General features: G+C 47.2%; 1 protein-coding gene across 2 annotated transcripts in view; it reads left to right on the top strand.

The window, feature by feature from the left end:
* atl1 (atlastin GTPase 1) overlaps positions 1–12,172 on the top strand; it is a 91,013-nt gene extending 78,841 nt beyond the window's left edge. Inside the window, exons 13-14 of one of the 2 annotated variants that reach the window (XM_078406072.1) lie at positions 1,537–1,551; positions 9,605–12,172. In XM_078406072.1, the coding sequence (XP_078262198.1) occupies positions 1,537–1,551; positions 9,605–9,712 (123 nt within the window). In that variant the 3' untranslated portion in view covers positions 9,713–12,172. The remainder of the gene's footprint in view (positions 1–1,536; positions 1,552–9,604) is intronic. The other variant, XM_078406073.1, reaches the window with a different exon arrangement.
* The last annotated feature ends 1,668 nt before the right edge of the window (positions 12,173–13,840 follow it).

The raw sequence follows: 13,840 nt of genomic DNA, 5'->3' as shown, positions 1-13,840 counted from the left end.
AGCACAGGTGGTCACGGTGGCACAGCGGTGGAGTTGCTGCCTTACGGCGAATGCAGCGCCGGAGACCCGGGTTCCATCCCGACTACGGGCGCCGTCTGTATGGAGTTTGTACGTTCTCCCCGTGACCTGCGTGGGTTTTCTCCGAGATCTTCGGTTTCCTCCCACACTCCAAATACGAATAGGTTTGTAGGTTAATTGGGTTGGTAAATGTAAAAATTATCCCTAGTGGGTTTCGGATAGTGTTAGTGTGCGGGGATCGCTGGTCGGCGCGGACCCGGTGGGCCGAAGGGCCTGTTTCTGCGCTGTATCTCTAAACTAAATAGAAGATGGTGTTCTGGGGCCTCTTGGGTTCGTGTGTGGAACACACAGTGCTGGAGTAAATCAGTGGGTCAGGCAGCGTCTGTGGAGAACACAGACAAGCGACATTACTTCAGTTGCTTAGATTAGTTTGGTTTAGTTAATTGTCACATGTACAGAGGTACAGTGAAAAGCTTTACTTGCGTGCTAACCGGTCACCCGGAAAGACAATTCAAGATTACAATCCGAGCCATTCACAGTGTACAGATACGTGATAAAGGGAATAACGTGAATAACGTTTAGTGAAAGGTAAAGCCAGTAAGGTCCGATCCAATATAGTCCGAGGGTCACCAATGAGGTAGATAGTAGTTCAGCACTGCTCTCTGGTTGTGGATTCAGTTGCCTTTAACAGCTGGGAAGAAACTATCCCTGAATCTGGGGGGGTGTGTTTTCACACTTCTATACCTTTTGCCCCATGTCATGTTCCCACCTATTCAACTGTCAGAGCACACATGGCCTTCATAGCTACATGAACGGTTATTTTTGTAGACCTGTTAATGCAGAAGTACATTTCAATCCATTAATCGATAGATTACAGTGGTAAAGATTCCTACCCAAATGGGTACGGATTTTAATATGCAGTCCATCACACCAATGTGTTTAGGAAGGTTATTCCTGATTGATTTCCACTAATGGTTCAAGTACAGTCCCTGCTGGGGGATAAAACTAACAACCAGTTTGTCACTGGTGAGGAACAACTCATTGCAGACAACACACTTGAGGGCGGTCACGGTGGCGCAGCGGTAGAGTTGCTGCCTTACAGCGAATGCAGCGCCGGAGACCCGGGTTCCATCCCGACTAAGGGTGCTGTCTGCACAGAGTTTGTACGTTCTCCCCGTGACCTGCGTGGGTTTTCTCCGTGATCTTCGGTTTCCTCCCAAACTCCAATTTGTAGGTTAATTGGCTTGGTAAATGTAAAAATTGTCCCCAGTGGGTGTAGGATAGTGTTAGTGGGCAGGGATTGCTGGTCGGCGCGGACCCGGTGGGCCGAAAGGGCCTGTTTCCACGCTGTATCTCTAAACTAAACTAAACTAAACTTGCTTCAATCTGAGTGATACACACTCCTCGGTAACTGCAATAGGTACCGGGTTTTCTGTTCTTCCTTGAGTTGTTTTTAAAGCTGTTCTTGGATTAGCTTTGTCTTTACAACACTTTTCTTTCCTTTCCACTTTTGCACAGGGAGGTACTAATGAGGTAAGATCTTGTCTTCCCACAGGTATTGTGTGGTCCATTCTACCTGTACTGTTTACATTTGTTTTTATGTGGTCATCTTCACATAATGTGCTTTAGCAGATTTTCTTTAGGACAAGGATTTATTATGTAAAACATTGACCAAAACACACGTTGTTGGAGGAAGTCAGCAGGTCAAACAGCATCTGTGGAGGGAATGGACGGGCGACGTTTCAGCTCAGGACCCTTCTTCGGACTTTTTCTTCAGTCTGAAGAAGTATCCTGACCCAAAACATCACCAAAGATAAACAAAATGCTGGTGTAAGAAAATAACTGCAGATGCTGGTACAAATCAAAGGTATTTATTCACAAAATGCTGGAGTAACTCAGCAGGTCAGGCAGCATCTCAGGAGAGAAGGAATGGGCGACGTTTCGGGTCGAGACCCTTCTTCAGACTGATGTCAGGGGGGCGGGACAAAGGAAGGATATAGGTGGAGACAGGAAGATAATGGGAGAACTGGGGAGGGGAACAGAGGGACAGAGGAAGTCAATGTTCATACCACTGGGCTGCAAGCTGCCCAAGCGAAATATGAGGTGCTGTTCCTCCAATTTCCAGTGGGACTCACTAAGGCACTGGAGGAGGCCCATGACAGAAAGGTCAGACTGGGAATGGGAGGGGGAGTTGAAGTGCTCAGCCACCGGGAGATCAGATTGGTTAGTGCGGACTGAGCGCAGGTGTTGAGCGAAGCGATCGCCGAGCCTGCATTTGGTGGCAGGATGCTGGAGTAACTCAGCGGGACAGGCAGCATCTCAGGAGAGAAGGAACGAGTGACGTTTCAGGTCGAGACCCTACCTCAGACTGAGAGTCAGGGGAGAGGGAGACACAGAGATGTGGAAGGGTAAGGTGTGAAATCAAGAGATCAAAGGGAATGAGGATCACGGAAAATGTAGAATAGATCATTGTTAGCTTGGGCTTTGACAACGAAGCATACAGAGATAAAAATTAATCAGGAGGACAGTCTGGTTGGTCGAAGAACTAGGATGGGGGTTGGATGGAGAGGGAGGGAAAGCAAGGAATACTTGAAGTTAGAGAAGTCAGTGTTCATACCGCTGGGGTGTAAGATGCCCAAGCAAAATATGTCTATTGTCTAGAATGTTGCTTACTCCACAACAACCAGCATCATGAATGAACCGTTAGAAATACTTGAAGAAGAACTTTTTTTTTTCGATGCAGAAAAAATGTTCCAAATGTTGGGCGAGTCCAGAACCAGGGGCCACAGTCTTAGAATAAAGGGGAGGCCGTTTAAAACTGAGGTGTGAAGAAACGTTTTCACCCAGAAAGTTGTGAATTTGTGGAATTCTCTGCCACAGAGGGCAGTGGAAGCCGAATCACTGGATGGATTTAAGAGAGAGTTAGATAGAGCTCTAGGGGTTAGTGGAATGGTGAAGGCAGGCATGGGTTATTGATTGGGGACGATCAGCCATGATCACAATGAATGGCGGTGCTAGCTCGAAGGGCCGAATGGCCTCCTCCTGCACCTATTTTCTATGTTTCTATGAGGTGCTGTTCCTAAAACATCACCTGTCCATTCCCTCCAAAGATGCTGCCTGACCCGCTGAGTTCCTCCAGCACTGTGTTTCGGTCAAGATTCCAGCATCTGCAGTCATTTTTGTCTCTATTGTAAACGTTTGGTCATTTTTTGAATTTTTAAGCAGCATTGAAATTGAATTCTCATCTTTTACTAATTCATTTTGCAAACAATGTGGGAAAATATTCACTACCAAAAATTCCTGTGAGTCTTGGCCAATGCAGCAAACAGTCCTTGTTGATAACATTCTAGATTTCAGAGTCGCCTGGCAGGGAAACAGGCCCTTCGGCCCGACTCGCCGCTGCCCACAAAGAGGCCCCATCTATGCCTGCCGCATTTGTCCCTTATCCCTCTAAAGCTTTCCTGCCTATGTACCTGCCCAATTGTCTTTTAAATGTTGTTTTAGTCCCTGCCTCAACTACCTCCTCTGGCAGCTCGTTCCATACACCCACCACCCACTGTGTGGATAAAGTTGCCCCTCTGGTTCCTATTAAATAGAATAAAAGGATGTTCCTTTGGGAAGGCGATGAGGAGGAATTTCTTTAATCAGAGGGTGGTGAATCTGTGGGATTCGTTGCCACAGAAGGCAGTGGAGGCCCATCAATTGATATTTTTAAGGTAGAGATTGATGGATTCTTGATTAGAAACATAGAAAATAGGTGCAGGAGGAGGCCATTTGGCCCTTTGAGACAGCACCCTTCTTCAGGGACCCTTCTTTGAGACCCTTCTTCAGACCGAATGGGACGTTTCGGGTCGAGACCCTTCTCGAATCTCAACCCGAAACGTCACCCATTCTCTCCAGAGATGCTGCCTGACCCGCTGAGTTACTCCAGTATTTTGTGTCTACCTTTGATTTAAACCAGCATCTGCAGTTTTTTTTCCTACCCTTAAAACCAGTGTTTAAATTACAGAGATCACGTGTCTATCATCCAGTTGGCTGTACCAAACAACTTAGAACATAATTTGAAATAAGTGGAATGGGTAACAGGAATGGATTTAGTTAAAGCCATATACTCATTTTTTTTCCAAGTGTTTAATTGTCGTATATACGAGCAATGGAACAATACTTACATACTGAAGATTAACAGCCCCCTAAACACAATGACATGCAGATAAACAGATATTAATCAGTAATACAATAAATTAAGTTTTCACACCTTACCCTTCCATATCTCTGTCTCCCTTTCCTCTGACTCTCAGTCTGAAGAAGGGTCTCGAACTGAAATGTCGCCCGTTCCTTCTCTACACTGAGTTACTCCAGCATTCTACGATACGATAGAACTTTATCTATTCCAGGAGGGAAATTGATCTGCCAACAGTCATAAAACACAAGATGCATGAAACATGAAATTAAAGTGTCAAGTGGAAAGGATTGGGGGTGTGCAAAGATTGAGGAGGGGAGTCAGTCTCAGTCTCAGTCTACCCCATGACAGAAGGGGGAGGAGTTGTACAGTTTGACAGCCACAGGGAAGAAGGATCTCCTGTGGCGTTCTGTGCTGCATCTTGGTGGGACCAGTCTGTTGCTGAAGGTGCTCCTCAGGTTGACCAGTGTGTCATAGAGGGGGTGAGCTGTATTGTCCAGGATGCTCCGCAGTTTGAGGAGCATCCTCCCCTCCAAGAACACCCCACCTGAATCCAACTCCACCCCCAGGACGGAGCCAGTCCTCCTGATGAGTTTGTTGATCCTATTGGTGCCTGCGGCCTTCGCCCTGCTGCCACACGGCAGCAAAGAAGATGGCACTGCCCACCACCGATTGGTAGAACATCTGCAGCATCTCACTGCAGATGTTGAAGGAGCGGAGCCTTCTCCAAAAGTACAGGCGGCTCTGTCCCTTCTTGTACAGGGCCTCAGCGTTCCTGGACCAGTCCAGTTTACTGTCCAGGTACACTGAGGTTCTTGTACTCCCTGGTAAACTGCACATCCACACCCTTGATGGAGACAGGGCACAGGGGTGTTCCTCTCCTCCTAACTCAGTCTTGTCGGTGTTGAGCTGCAGGTGATTCACCCCACACCACTCAACAAAGTCGTTGACTACACCTCTGTATTCAGCTTCCCTCCCCTCACCGATGAAGCTCACAATTGCAGAGTCATCTGAAAACTTCTGCAGGTGGCAGGAGTCCGAGTTGTATCTGAAGTCCGAGGTGTAGATGGTGAACAGGAAGGGAGAGAGGACCGTCCCCTGTACGCTCACCACCATGTCCGAGACACGGTTCTGTAGCGTGACATTCTGTGGTCGTCCAGTCAGGTAGTTGGTGATCCAGGACACCAATGGAGCATCCACCCACATCTTCGTCAGTTTGCTCCCTAGCAGTGCAGTGCAGGCCGGGTGGTGTTAAAAGCACTGGAGAAGTCAAATAACATGACTCTCACAGTGCTTCCCGGCTGATCCAGGTGATGGACAGATGGATGATGGCGTCCTCACCCCATCTTTGTTTAGTAAGTGAACTGCAGGGGGTCCAGGTAGGGTCTAACCAGGGGTCGCAGGTGAGTGGGAACCAGCCTCTCCAGGGACTCCATGATGTGTGAAGTCTGTAGTCATTGGAGGAGCTGGGGCATGTCCTCTTTGGTCCAGGTACCAGGCAGGATGTCTCCACATCACAGGACCCCTCTCCAGGCTCAGGCCCAGGTTCAGGTTGGAGATATGCTGGGGTACTCCACACGCCTTGAGTACCCCGGGGCTGACACCACCGGGACCTGCGGCTTTGCCTGGGTCAGCTCCTTCCTCACCTGCTCAGCCTTGATGGTCAGGCCGGGCAAAGAAAGGGCAGAGGAAGTGGACCAGGGGGATTGAGGGGGAGAGACTGTCGGGGGGGCAGGGGGAGGCTGGGCACAGGCCTCACCATCAAATCTATTAAGAAACAGGTTCAGCTCGTTGGCCCAGTCCTGACTGCTCTCCCTCCCCAGGCCACTGGTCATGTAGCCTGTGATGCTCATCACCCCGCCCCACACATCCCAGAACACGTCCATGTTCTGCTGACGTTTCTGCTCCAGCTTCCTCCTGTAGTCGTCCCTGCCCTGTCTCAGTCTCGCCTTCAGATCTTTCTGCACCCGTTTCACCTCCTCCCCGTCACCATTCCTGAAGGCCCTCTTCTTCTGGTTGAGTAGGGCCTTGATGTCACTGGTGAGCCAGGGCTTGTTGTTGGGAAAACAGTGTACAGTCTCCTCAGGGACAACGTTATCCACACAGAGCTTTATGTACCTGGTAACACAGTCCGTGAGTCCATCAATGTCCTCGCCATGGGTCTACAGAGTGCACCCCAGTCTGTGACCTCAAAACAGCTCTGTGGAGCATCACGGGCCTCCTGTGACCACCTCCTCATTGACCTTGTGGCCACAGGCAGCTTCTGCACCGTTGGCTTGTACCATCCTGGGTAGGAGGTGAGCCAGGTTGTGGTCAGATCTTCCCAGTGGCGGGGGAGCTATGCAGCTGTACGCCTCTTTAACATCGGCAATGTTTTCATATCCCTGGTGGAACAGTCAACAAACTGAGTGAAAGTGGGTCGGGCAGTGTGCACAGCCACGTGGTTGAGGTGCTGCGAGATTGCAAAGCAAGCACTCGGGGCGCTGTGTCTGGAGTCTCGCGGTGACTGTGGATGATGTCACTCGAGTCTGGCAGTGACTGTGGATGATGTCACTCGAGTCTCGCGGTGACTGGATGATGTCACTCGAGTCTCGCGGTGACTGTGGATGATGTCATTCGAGTCTGGCGGTGACTGGATGACGTCACTCTGGAGTCTGGCGGTGACTGTGGATGATGTCACTTGAGTCTCGCGGTGACTGTGGATGATGTCACTCGAGTCTCGCGGTGACTGTGGATGATGTCACTCGAGTCTGGCGGTGACTGTGGATGATGTCACTCTGGGGTCTGGTGGCGACTGGATGATGTCACTCTGGAGTCTGGCGGTGACTGTGGATGACGTCACTGGCGCAGCGGGTTGGCGGCAGAGGAGTGTCAACAGAGGAGTTGCACCATTTGCTGTTAACGAGAATAGCAAGTCCCCACCTTTAATTTTTTTATTTAAATGTTATTTGTCATATGTAGGTTGGCACAGGGTCAACGGTACAATGAAATGTATTTGACAAGACAACGGGTCACCTCAGCAGTAATATTCCAAGGATAAATAAGATTTAAAACATGACATTAGTAAGGTAAAAAGACAATTTAAAAAATAATCACCATATATGATATGAAATGTGTTTATGAGTTCAGAAGCCCGATGGTAGAAACTGTTGTTAAGTCTGGTGGTACGCGCAGCCATACTCCTGTATCGTCTGCCTGACAGTAACAAGGAGAACAGCCTGCGTGCTGGGTGGCTGTGGTCCTTGATGATGCTGCGTGCCTTCCGCAGGCACCGCCGGTAGAAAATGTCCTGAATGGCCGGGAGACAGTTGCCAGTGATGTGCTGTGCTGTCTTCACCACTCTCTGTAGTGGTTTGTGGCTGTGGGCAGAACAGTTCCCCACCTGTCCACTCGCCACTCTCTAGACTCTGCAGTCCCTGTCCACCCCAACAGTCTGAGAGCCGTCCACACTCGTGCTGGGCTCACTCAAGGATGTCGTCGTGGAACTGTGGACTCACTGCTCTCCCGCTACTCCCTCCCTCTGGGGCCTCACTCCTGCAGCTCGCTCGTCCAGCTTGTCAGCCCGCAGTGATCTCACCTTCCCCGTTGTGACGGGAGGCAAGTGTGGCGTGTGCCTCCTTTTCTCCGCACCTCACTTTACCCCCCCCTGCCTGCCACCCGCTGCATTTCCTCCTCGGTTTCTTGGGGATTTCTGATGTAACCCTGGTGGTCGGTGCCGGGGCGGTCGGAGCTCCAGCAGTTGGTCCCTGGTGTGGACAACCTCCTCGTTGTTGCAGCCGCCGCACAGAGACAGAGACACGGTGACAATAGACAATAGGTGCAGGAGGAGGCCATTCAGCCCATCGAGCCAGAACCGCCATTCAATGTGATCATGGCTGATCATTCTCAATCAATACCCCGTTCCTGCCCTCTCCCCATACCCCCTGACTCCGCTATCCTTAAGAGCTCTATCTAGCTCTCTCTTGAATGCATTGAGAGAATTGGCCTCCACTGCCTTCTGAGGCAGAGAATTCCAGATTTACAACTCTCTGACTGAAAATGTTTTTCCTCATCTCCGTTCTAAATGGCCTACCCCTTATTCTTAAACTGTTGCCCCTTGTTCTGGACTCCCCCAACGTTGGGAACATGTTTCCTGCCTCTAACGTGTCCAACCCCTTAATAATCTTATGTTTCGATAAGATCCCCTCTCATTCTTCTAAATTCCAGTGTATACAAGCCTAGTCGCTCCAGTCTTTCAACATATGACAGTCCCGCCATTCCGGGAATTAACCTAGTGAACCTACGCTGCACGCCCTCAATAGCAAGAATATCCTTCCTCAAATTTGGAGACTAAAACTGCACACAGTACTCCAGGTGCGGTCTCACTAGGGCCCTGTACAACTGCAGAAGGACCTCTTTGCTCCAAAGTATCTCCCCGACAAGGAAAGAGATGAAAAGCTTCCCCCACCACAACATGGTGCGAAAAACGAACTAACTAACCAACTAACTAACTAACCGAAGATGGACACAAAAAGCTGGAGTAACTCAGGCAGCATCTCTGGAGAGAAGGAATGGGTGGCGTTTCGGGTCGAGACCCTTCTTCAGACCTGTCTATCTTCGGTGTGATACTAGGTAACCAGACTATAAGTGCAAATCTGTAGATTCAAGGAAATATCTACAGGTTTCAAGGAAGATTCAAGGAAATATCTACTGGTTTCAAGGAAGATTCAAGGAAATATCTACTGGTTTACATTTGTCAGCAGTCTTGTTAAAGTATCATTGAAGTATATTCTATACTCCTGCACATTAACCTCCCTGCACACTGCAGTCTCCTGAGAACAATGTGTTTGACAGCTTGCGGTGGGATCCATCCACAGATGGCAGAATATCAGTGAACTAAGATGGCCACCTGGTACAGCCACAGCACAGGATCTTTAACAGTCTACGACTGGATGGGTTTAATAAATAACTAAAGGATAGACACAGCGTAACTCAGCGGGACAGGCAGCATCTCTTGAGAGAAGGAATGAGTGATGTTTCGGGTCGAGACTCTTCTTCAGACTGAGAGTCAGGGTAGAAGGGAGACAGAGAACAAATGAATGAAAGATATGCTGCAGTTCCTTCCTACACATTCAGTTTCCAAACACTGGTTCCCCAGGTAATGTAAGTTTAACCCATGTGATGTAAGAGCCAGTCACACAGCACGGAAACAGGCCCTTCGGTCCAACTCGCCCAGTCACGCCCCATCTAGGCCCGTGTTTGTCCCGTTATCCTTCTAAACCTTTCCTATCCGATTGTCTTGTACAGTAAATGTCACAGCACCTGCCTGGCAGCTCGTTCCATGTACCCACCACCCTCTGTGGAAAGCGAAACACTGCTGTGAAGGTTCCTTTGAGCATAACGAGGGCTATTTTTGTGTTTATACAGGCACTATTCAGGCTGTATGATGCTGCTACGAGCCACAGGCACATATACCACCACACCTTTCCCGCAGCACAGCCGGGGAGCAGTGCCGACACCAGGAAGAAACAATGACTTGCCCAGGTTCCTCAGCGTACAGTCACAGTGGGAGAAACGCTGGTGTTATTGTGCATTCACATGCCACTAATCGGAGGAGTGCTACACAAACAGAAAGCCAACTATCGCTTAAATCTAAATGAAATCATATCTCAACACTTGGACTGTCACTTAGTTATGTTGCAAATTGTACTGTAAGGATGTGCTAGTTTGCATGATTTAACTGTTGATGAGTCAAGTCTTCTTCCATTAAGAGTATACAATAATTTTAAAAACATTTCAGAGAGCAATCCACATTTTCAGTCGGCAGAATATTTGTCTTCTAGTTCATTTTCTAATTCGGCATTGCACATTTATTGAATGTTTGTCAAAACACAACTTAAAATGCTTGTTTTCTATACAGTCTTAACAGTGCAATGCAATGTATTTAAAAAAATATATATCATTTCTGTTTACCTAGACAAACATTTGAACAAATGTATGATAAATTTGTTTTGTTACTTTAGGATCGCTGTGGATGTCACAATATATAAACAATGTTCACTGCAAATACATGTGCTTGGATTTACGGCCTTCGCTGGCTGTCAACAGAAGTCTGATTAATAAGCTAGTGCAGCTTCTGAACCAGAACACAAATACACTGTGTATAAAAACCACCTAAAGTAGCTGTTCCCTTCCAAACGGTTAGAGTTAGAGAGTCACACAGCACGGAAACAGGCCCTTCGGCACGACCTGTCCATGCTGACCAAGATGCCCCATCCTATTTGGCCCATATCCCTCCAAGCCTATCCTCTCCAGTGTGTCCACGTGTCTTTTAAATGTTGTTATCGTCCCTGCCTCAACTACTTCCTCTGGCAGCTCATTCCATGCACCCACCACCTATCCTTGTGAAAAAGTTGCCCCTCAGGTTCCTATAAAATCTTTCCCCTCTCAGCTTGAGGTTTTGCCCCCTGGTTCTTGATTCCCATGTCCTGAGAGAACGACTGTGTGTGTTATTACTTTTATTCTGTCAGGTAGCGGCCATCATGCATAAAGGAAGCCCTGACCTGACCCGACACAGTGAAAAATACAAAATCGTATCATCTTCAGTAAAAGGAAAGCGGTTTCATAAAAACGGTTGTAAATGAGGTAGTAACGCTGTCTGAACAACTTGTTGGTGTTATAATGTTCACACCCAGGGCCATTTTAACAGATAGCCTTAAAGGTTTGGCACAAACACAATATCAAAATTAAAGAACAATCTCCAGGTAAAACATTCTGTAGCCCTGCGCTGTTTATTTGCTGGTCTGTTCGTTGATACCAAAAATCTTTGTGGAGTTTAACTTATTATTAAAAGAATTTAAACTGCTGGAGGAACTCAGCGTGGTCAGGCAGCATCTGCGGAGGGAATGGACAGACATCGTTTCGGCTCAATCTGAAGTAGAGTCCTGACCCAGAATGTCCTCCTCTGTCCATTCCCTCCGCAGATGCTAGCTGACCCGCTGAGTTCCTCCAGCGCTTTGTGTTTTGCTCAAGACTCCAGCATTCGCAGTTGTGTCTACAAAACCTAGCAGACATCACACTCTTAACTAAGCGATTTCTACTGATAATTATTGCGGTTAGACCACACTCAAAACTGACATCCACACTTAACCCATCCAAAGCACAAATAAGGAGGAAGTATTTTTATAACACAAACTATTCCTAATTAAAAGCTTCTTTGGTATCTTGTTCGTGCAGTGCTTGCTTTATGACATGTTAAACTAGGCCACAAGTTTTTAATGGGGGAATAAAATGGTCGATGGAAGTCCAATTGTTCCCTTTTAAACTTTTATATTAAATATTAATTCTTACATTAAGTACATGCATAAAAATCGATAAACCAAATTTGAAGAGATGTGTAGGAAAAGAAAACTGCAGATGCTGGTTTAAATTGAAGGTAGACACAAAATGCTGGCGTAACTCAGCGGGTCGGGCAGCATCTCTGGAGAGAAGGAATGGGTGACGTTTCGGGTCGAGACCCTTCTTCAGATTGATGTCAGGGGGAGGGGGCGGGACAAAGATGTCTTGACCCGAAACGTCACCCATCCCTTCTCTCCTGAGATGCTGCCTGACCCGCTGAGTTACTCCACAATTTTGTGCCTACCTTAAACTTGAAGAGATGATCAATTCACAGTCTAAACACTTGTCAATGCCGATCAAGTTGACATCCAGAGCTATTCCCACTTGCCTGAATTTAACCCACATCTCGCTAAACCCTTCCTATTCTGCTCGTACTTTATTTTGCCACTTTCTGGGTGATCATCGTAGCAGCTGCAACTGCTAAATGAAATAAGTTGCTCAAGAGGCCAGAGGGAGGTGGCTGGCTTTTATTCTGAATCAGTGGAAGTGCTGAAAATACATTGTGTACTGTGCTATTTTCACTGTTTATTGAATGTGAAAACTAATTTTAAGTGTTAAACACTGACTGACCAATTAAAAATTCAAGATTTATCCAAGCTTCATAGATTTAAACTATTTGATATTACATATAATACCCGTTTAAAGTTATTATGATGTTCATTTTATCTATTATGTCACATTACCTTATGGCTACAGGCCTGATTCTGAATCCCACATCAGCTGTTTTTAGTATTTTATACCTTTAAACAGTGGCTGCTTTACAGCGCCGGAGACCCGGGTTCCATCCCGACTACGGGCGCCGTCTGTACGGAGTTTGTACGTTCTCCCCGTGACCTGCGTGGGTTTTCTCCGAGATGTCCGGTTTCCTCCCACACTCTAAAGATGTGCAGGTTTTGGGCCTGTTTCCGTGCTGTATCTCTAAACAAAATGCATTCCAACTTGGAAATAGTTGTGCCTGATGTTTGATGTCAAAGGCAGGAAGAAATAGATTTATAACGAATGTGACCTATTTGCATTCTGATTATGCCAACTTTTACGCAGCAGAAGATGAGCGAGACCCGAAGCTACGATGGATGTTGCACCTCGCACTTCTCAAATCAGAGGGCAGCCAGGTATCGAGGCCTCCACAAACAGCACATGTGCCCCTGAAGCCTCGTAGCTGAGAGACAAGGGCCCAACACGACTCCATGCACCGATCATTCATCTCACAGCCACAAGGCTGTTCAGTAAAATAAACCAGTCCGGGCTGCTGTGCTTGGAGCTGTCCGAGTGGCATTTAAAATTCTTTATCTATTTATAGCGTGTAATGTCATTCTTTGCACTTTTTAAAAATTCCGTTTAAAATAAAGCTGAAGTGCAGCTAAATATTGTTGTATTACAGAAACACTGCAATTTGTTCTTGCCTTACTGTAATTGCTTAAACCCTTTGATAAATAAATACTTGGAGCTACAGCGATCATTGTTGCTTCACCAGATGGAACGGGGTACTGATTGAGAGTGATCAGCCATGATCGCATTGAATGGCGGTGCTGGCTCGAAGGGCTGAATGGCCTACTCCTGCACCTATTGTCTATTGTCTATTGTCTAAGACAAATATTTTTTTTCAATATGTAGGCTGTTTGAATCAGTTTTCTCTCAATTTTACATCAATTTTCTAATGTAATCACGGAGAGTTGCTGCCTTAAGTGCCAGAGACCCGGCTGAGATCCTGACTACGGGTGCTGTCTTCACGGAGTTTGTACGTTTGTCTGTACGGAGTTTGACCTGCGTGCGTTTTCTCTGAGATCTTCGGTTTCCTCCCACACTCCAAAGACGTGCAGGTTTGCAGGTAAATTAGTTTGGTATAAATGTAAATTGTCCTTCGTGCGTGTAGGGTGGTGTTAATGTGAGGGGATCGGTGGGCCGAAGGGCCTGTTTCTGCGCTGTATCTTTACATGAGTTAGTCATCTGACGGAGCCACTCCCTTCCTGCCTCAACAACATACCTCGGCCCCTCTGGTAGAAGCAGTTATTGTCGTTTTGTCAAATAAACTGATCATTCGTATCATTTGCAACTCGATGCAGGAATGGACCAGAACTTTTTCATATAGATAAAATGATGAGAGGCATGGATAGGGTAGACAGTCAGAACCTTTTTCCTGGAATGGAAAAAAACAAATACTAGAAGGTATTGTTTTAAGGTGAGTTTAAAGGAGATGGCAAAGTTTAAAGGAGATGTGGTGGGCAAGTTTTCTTTTACAGAGGGTGGTGGGGGCCAGGGTGGTGG

This window comes from Rhinoraja longicauda, chromosome 10, assembly GCF_053455715.1.
Source record: "Rhinoraja longicauda isolate Sanriku21f chromosome 10, sRhiLon1.1, whole genome shotgun sequence".
Taxonomy (NCBI): domain Eukaryota; kingdom Metazoa; phylum Chordata; class Chondrichthyes; order Rajiformes; family Arhynchobatidae; genus Rhinoraja; species Rhinoraja longicauda.
The sequence above is the reverse complement of the archived record's forward strand: the minus strand, read 5'-3'. Positions and strand labels throughout refer to the sequence as shown.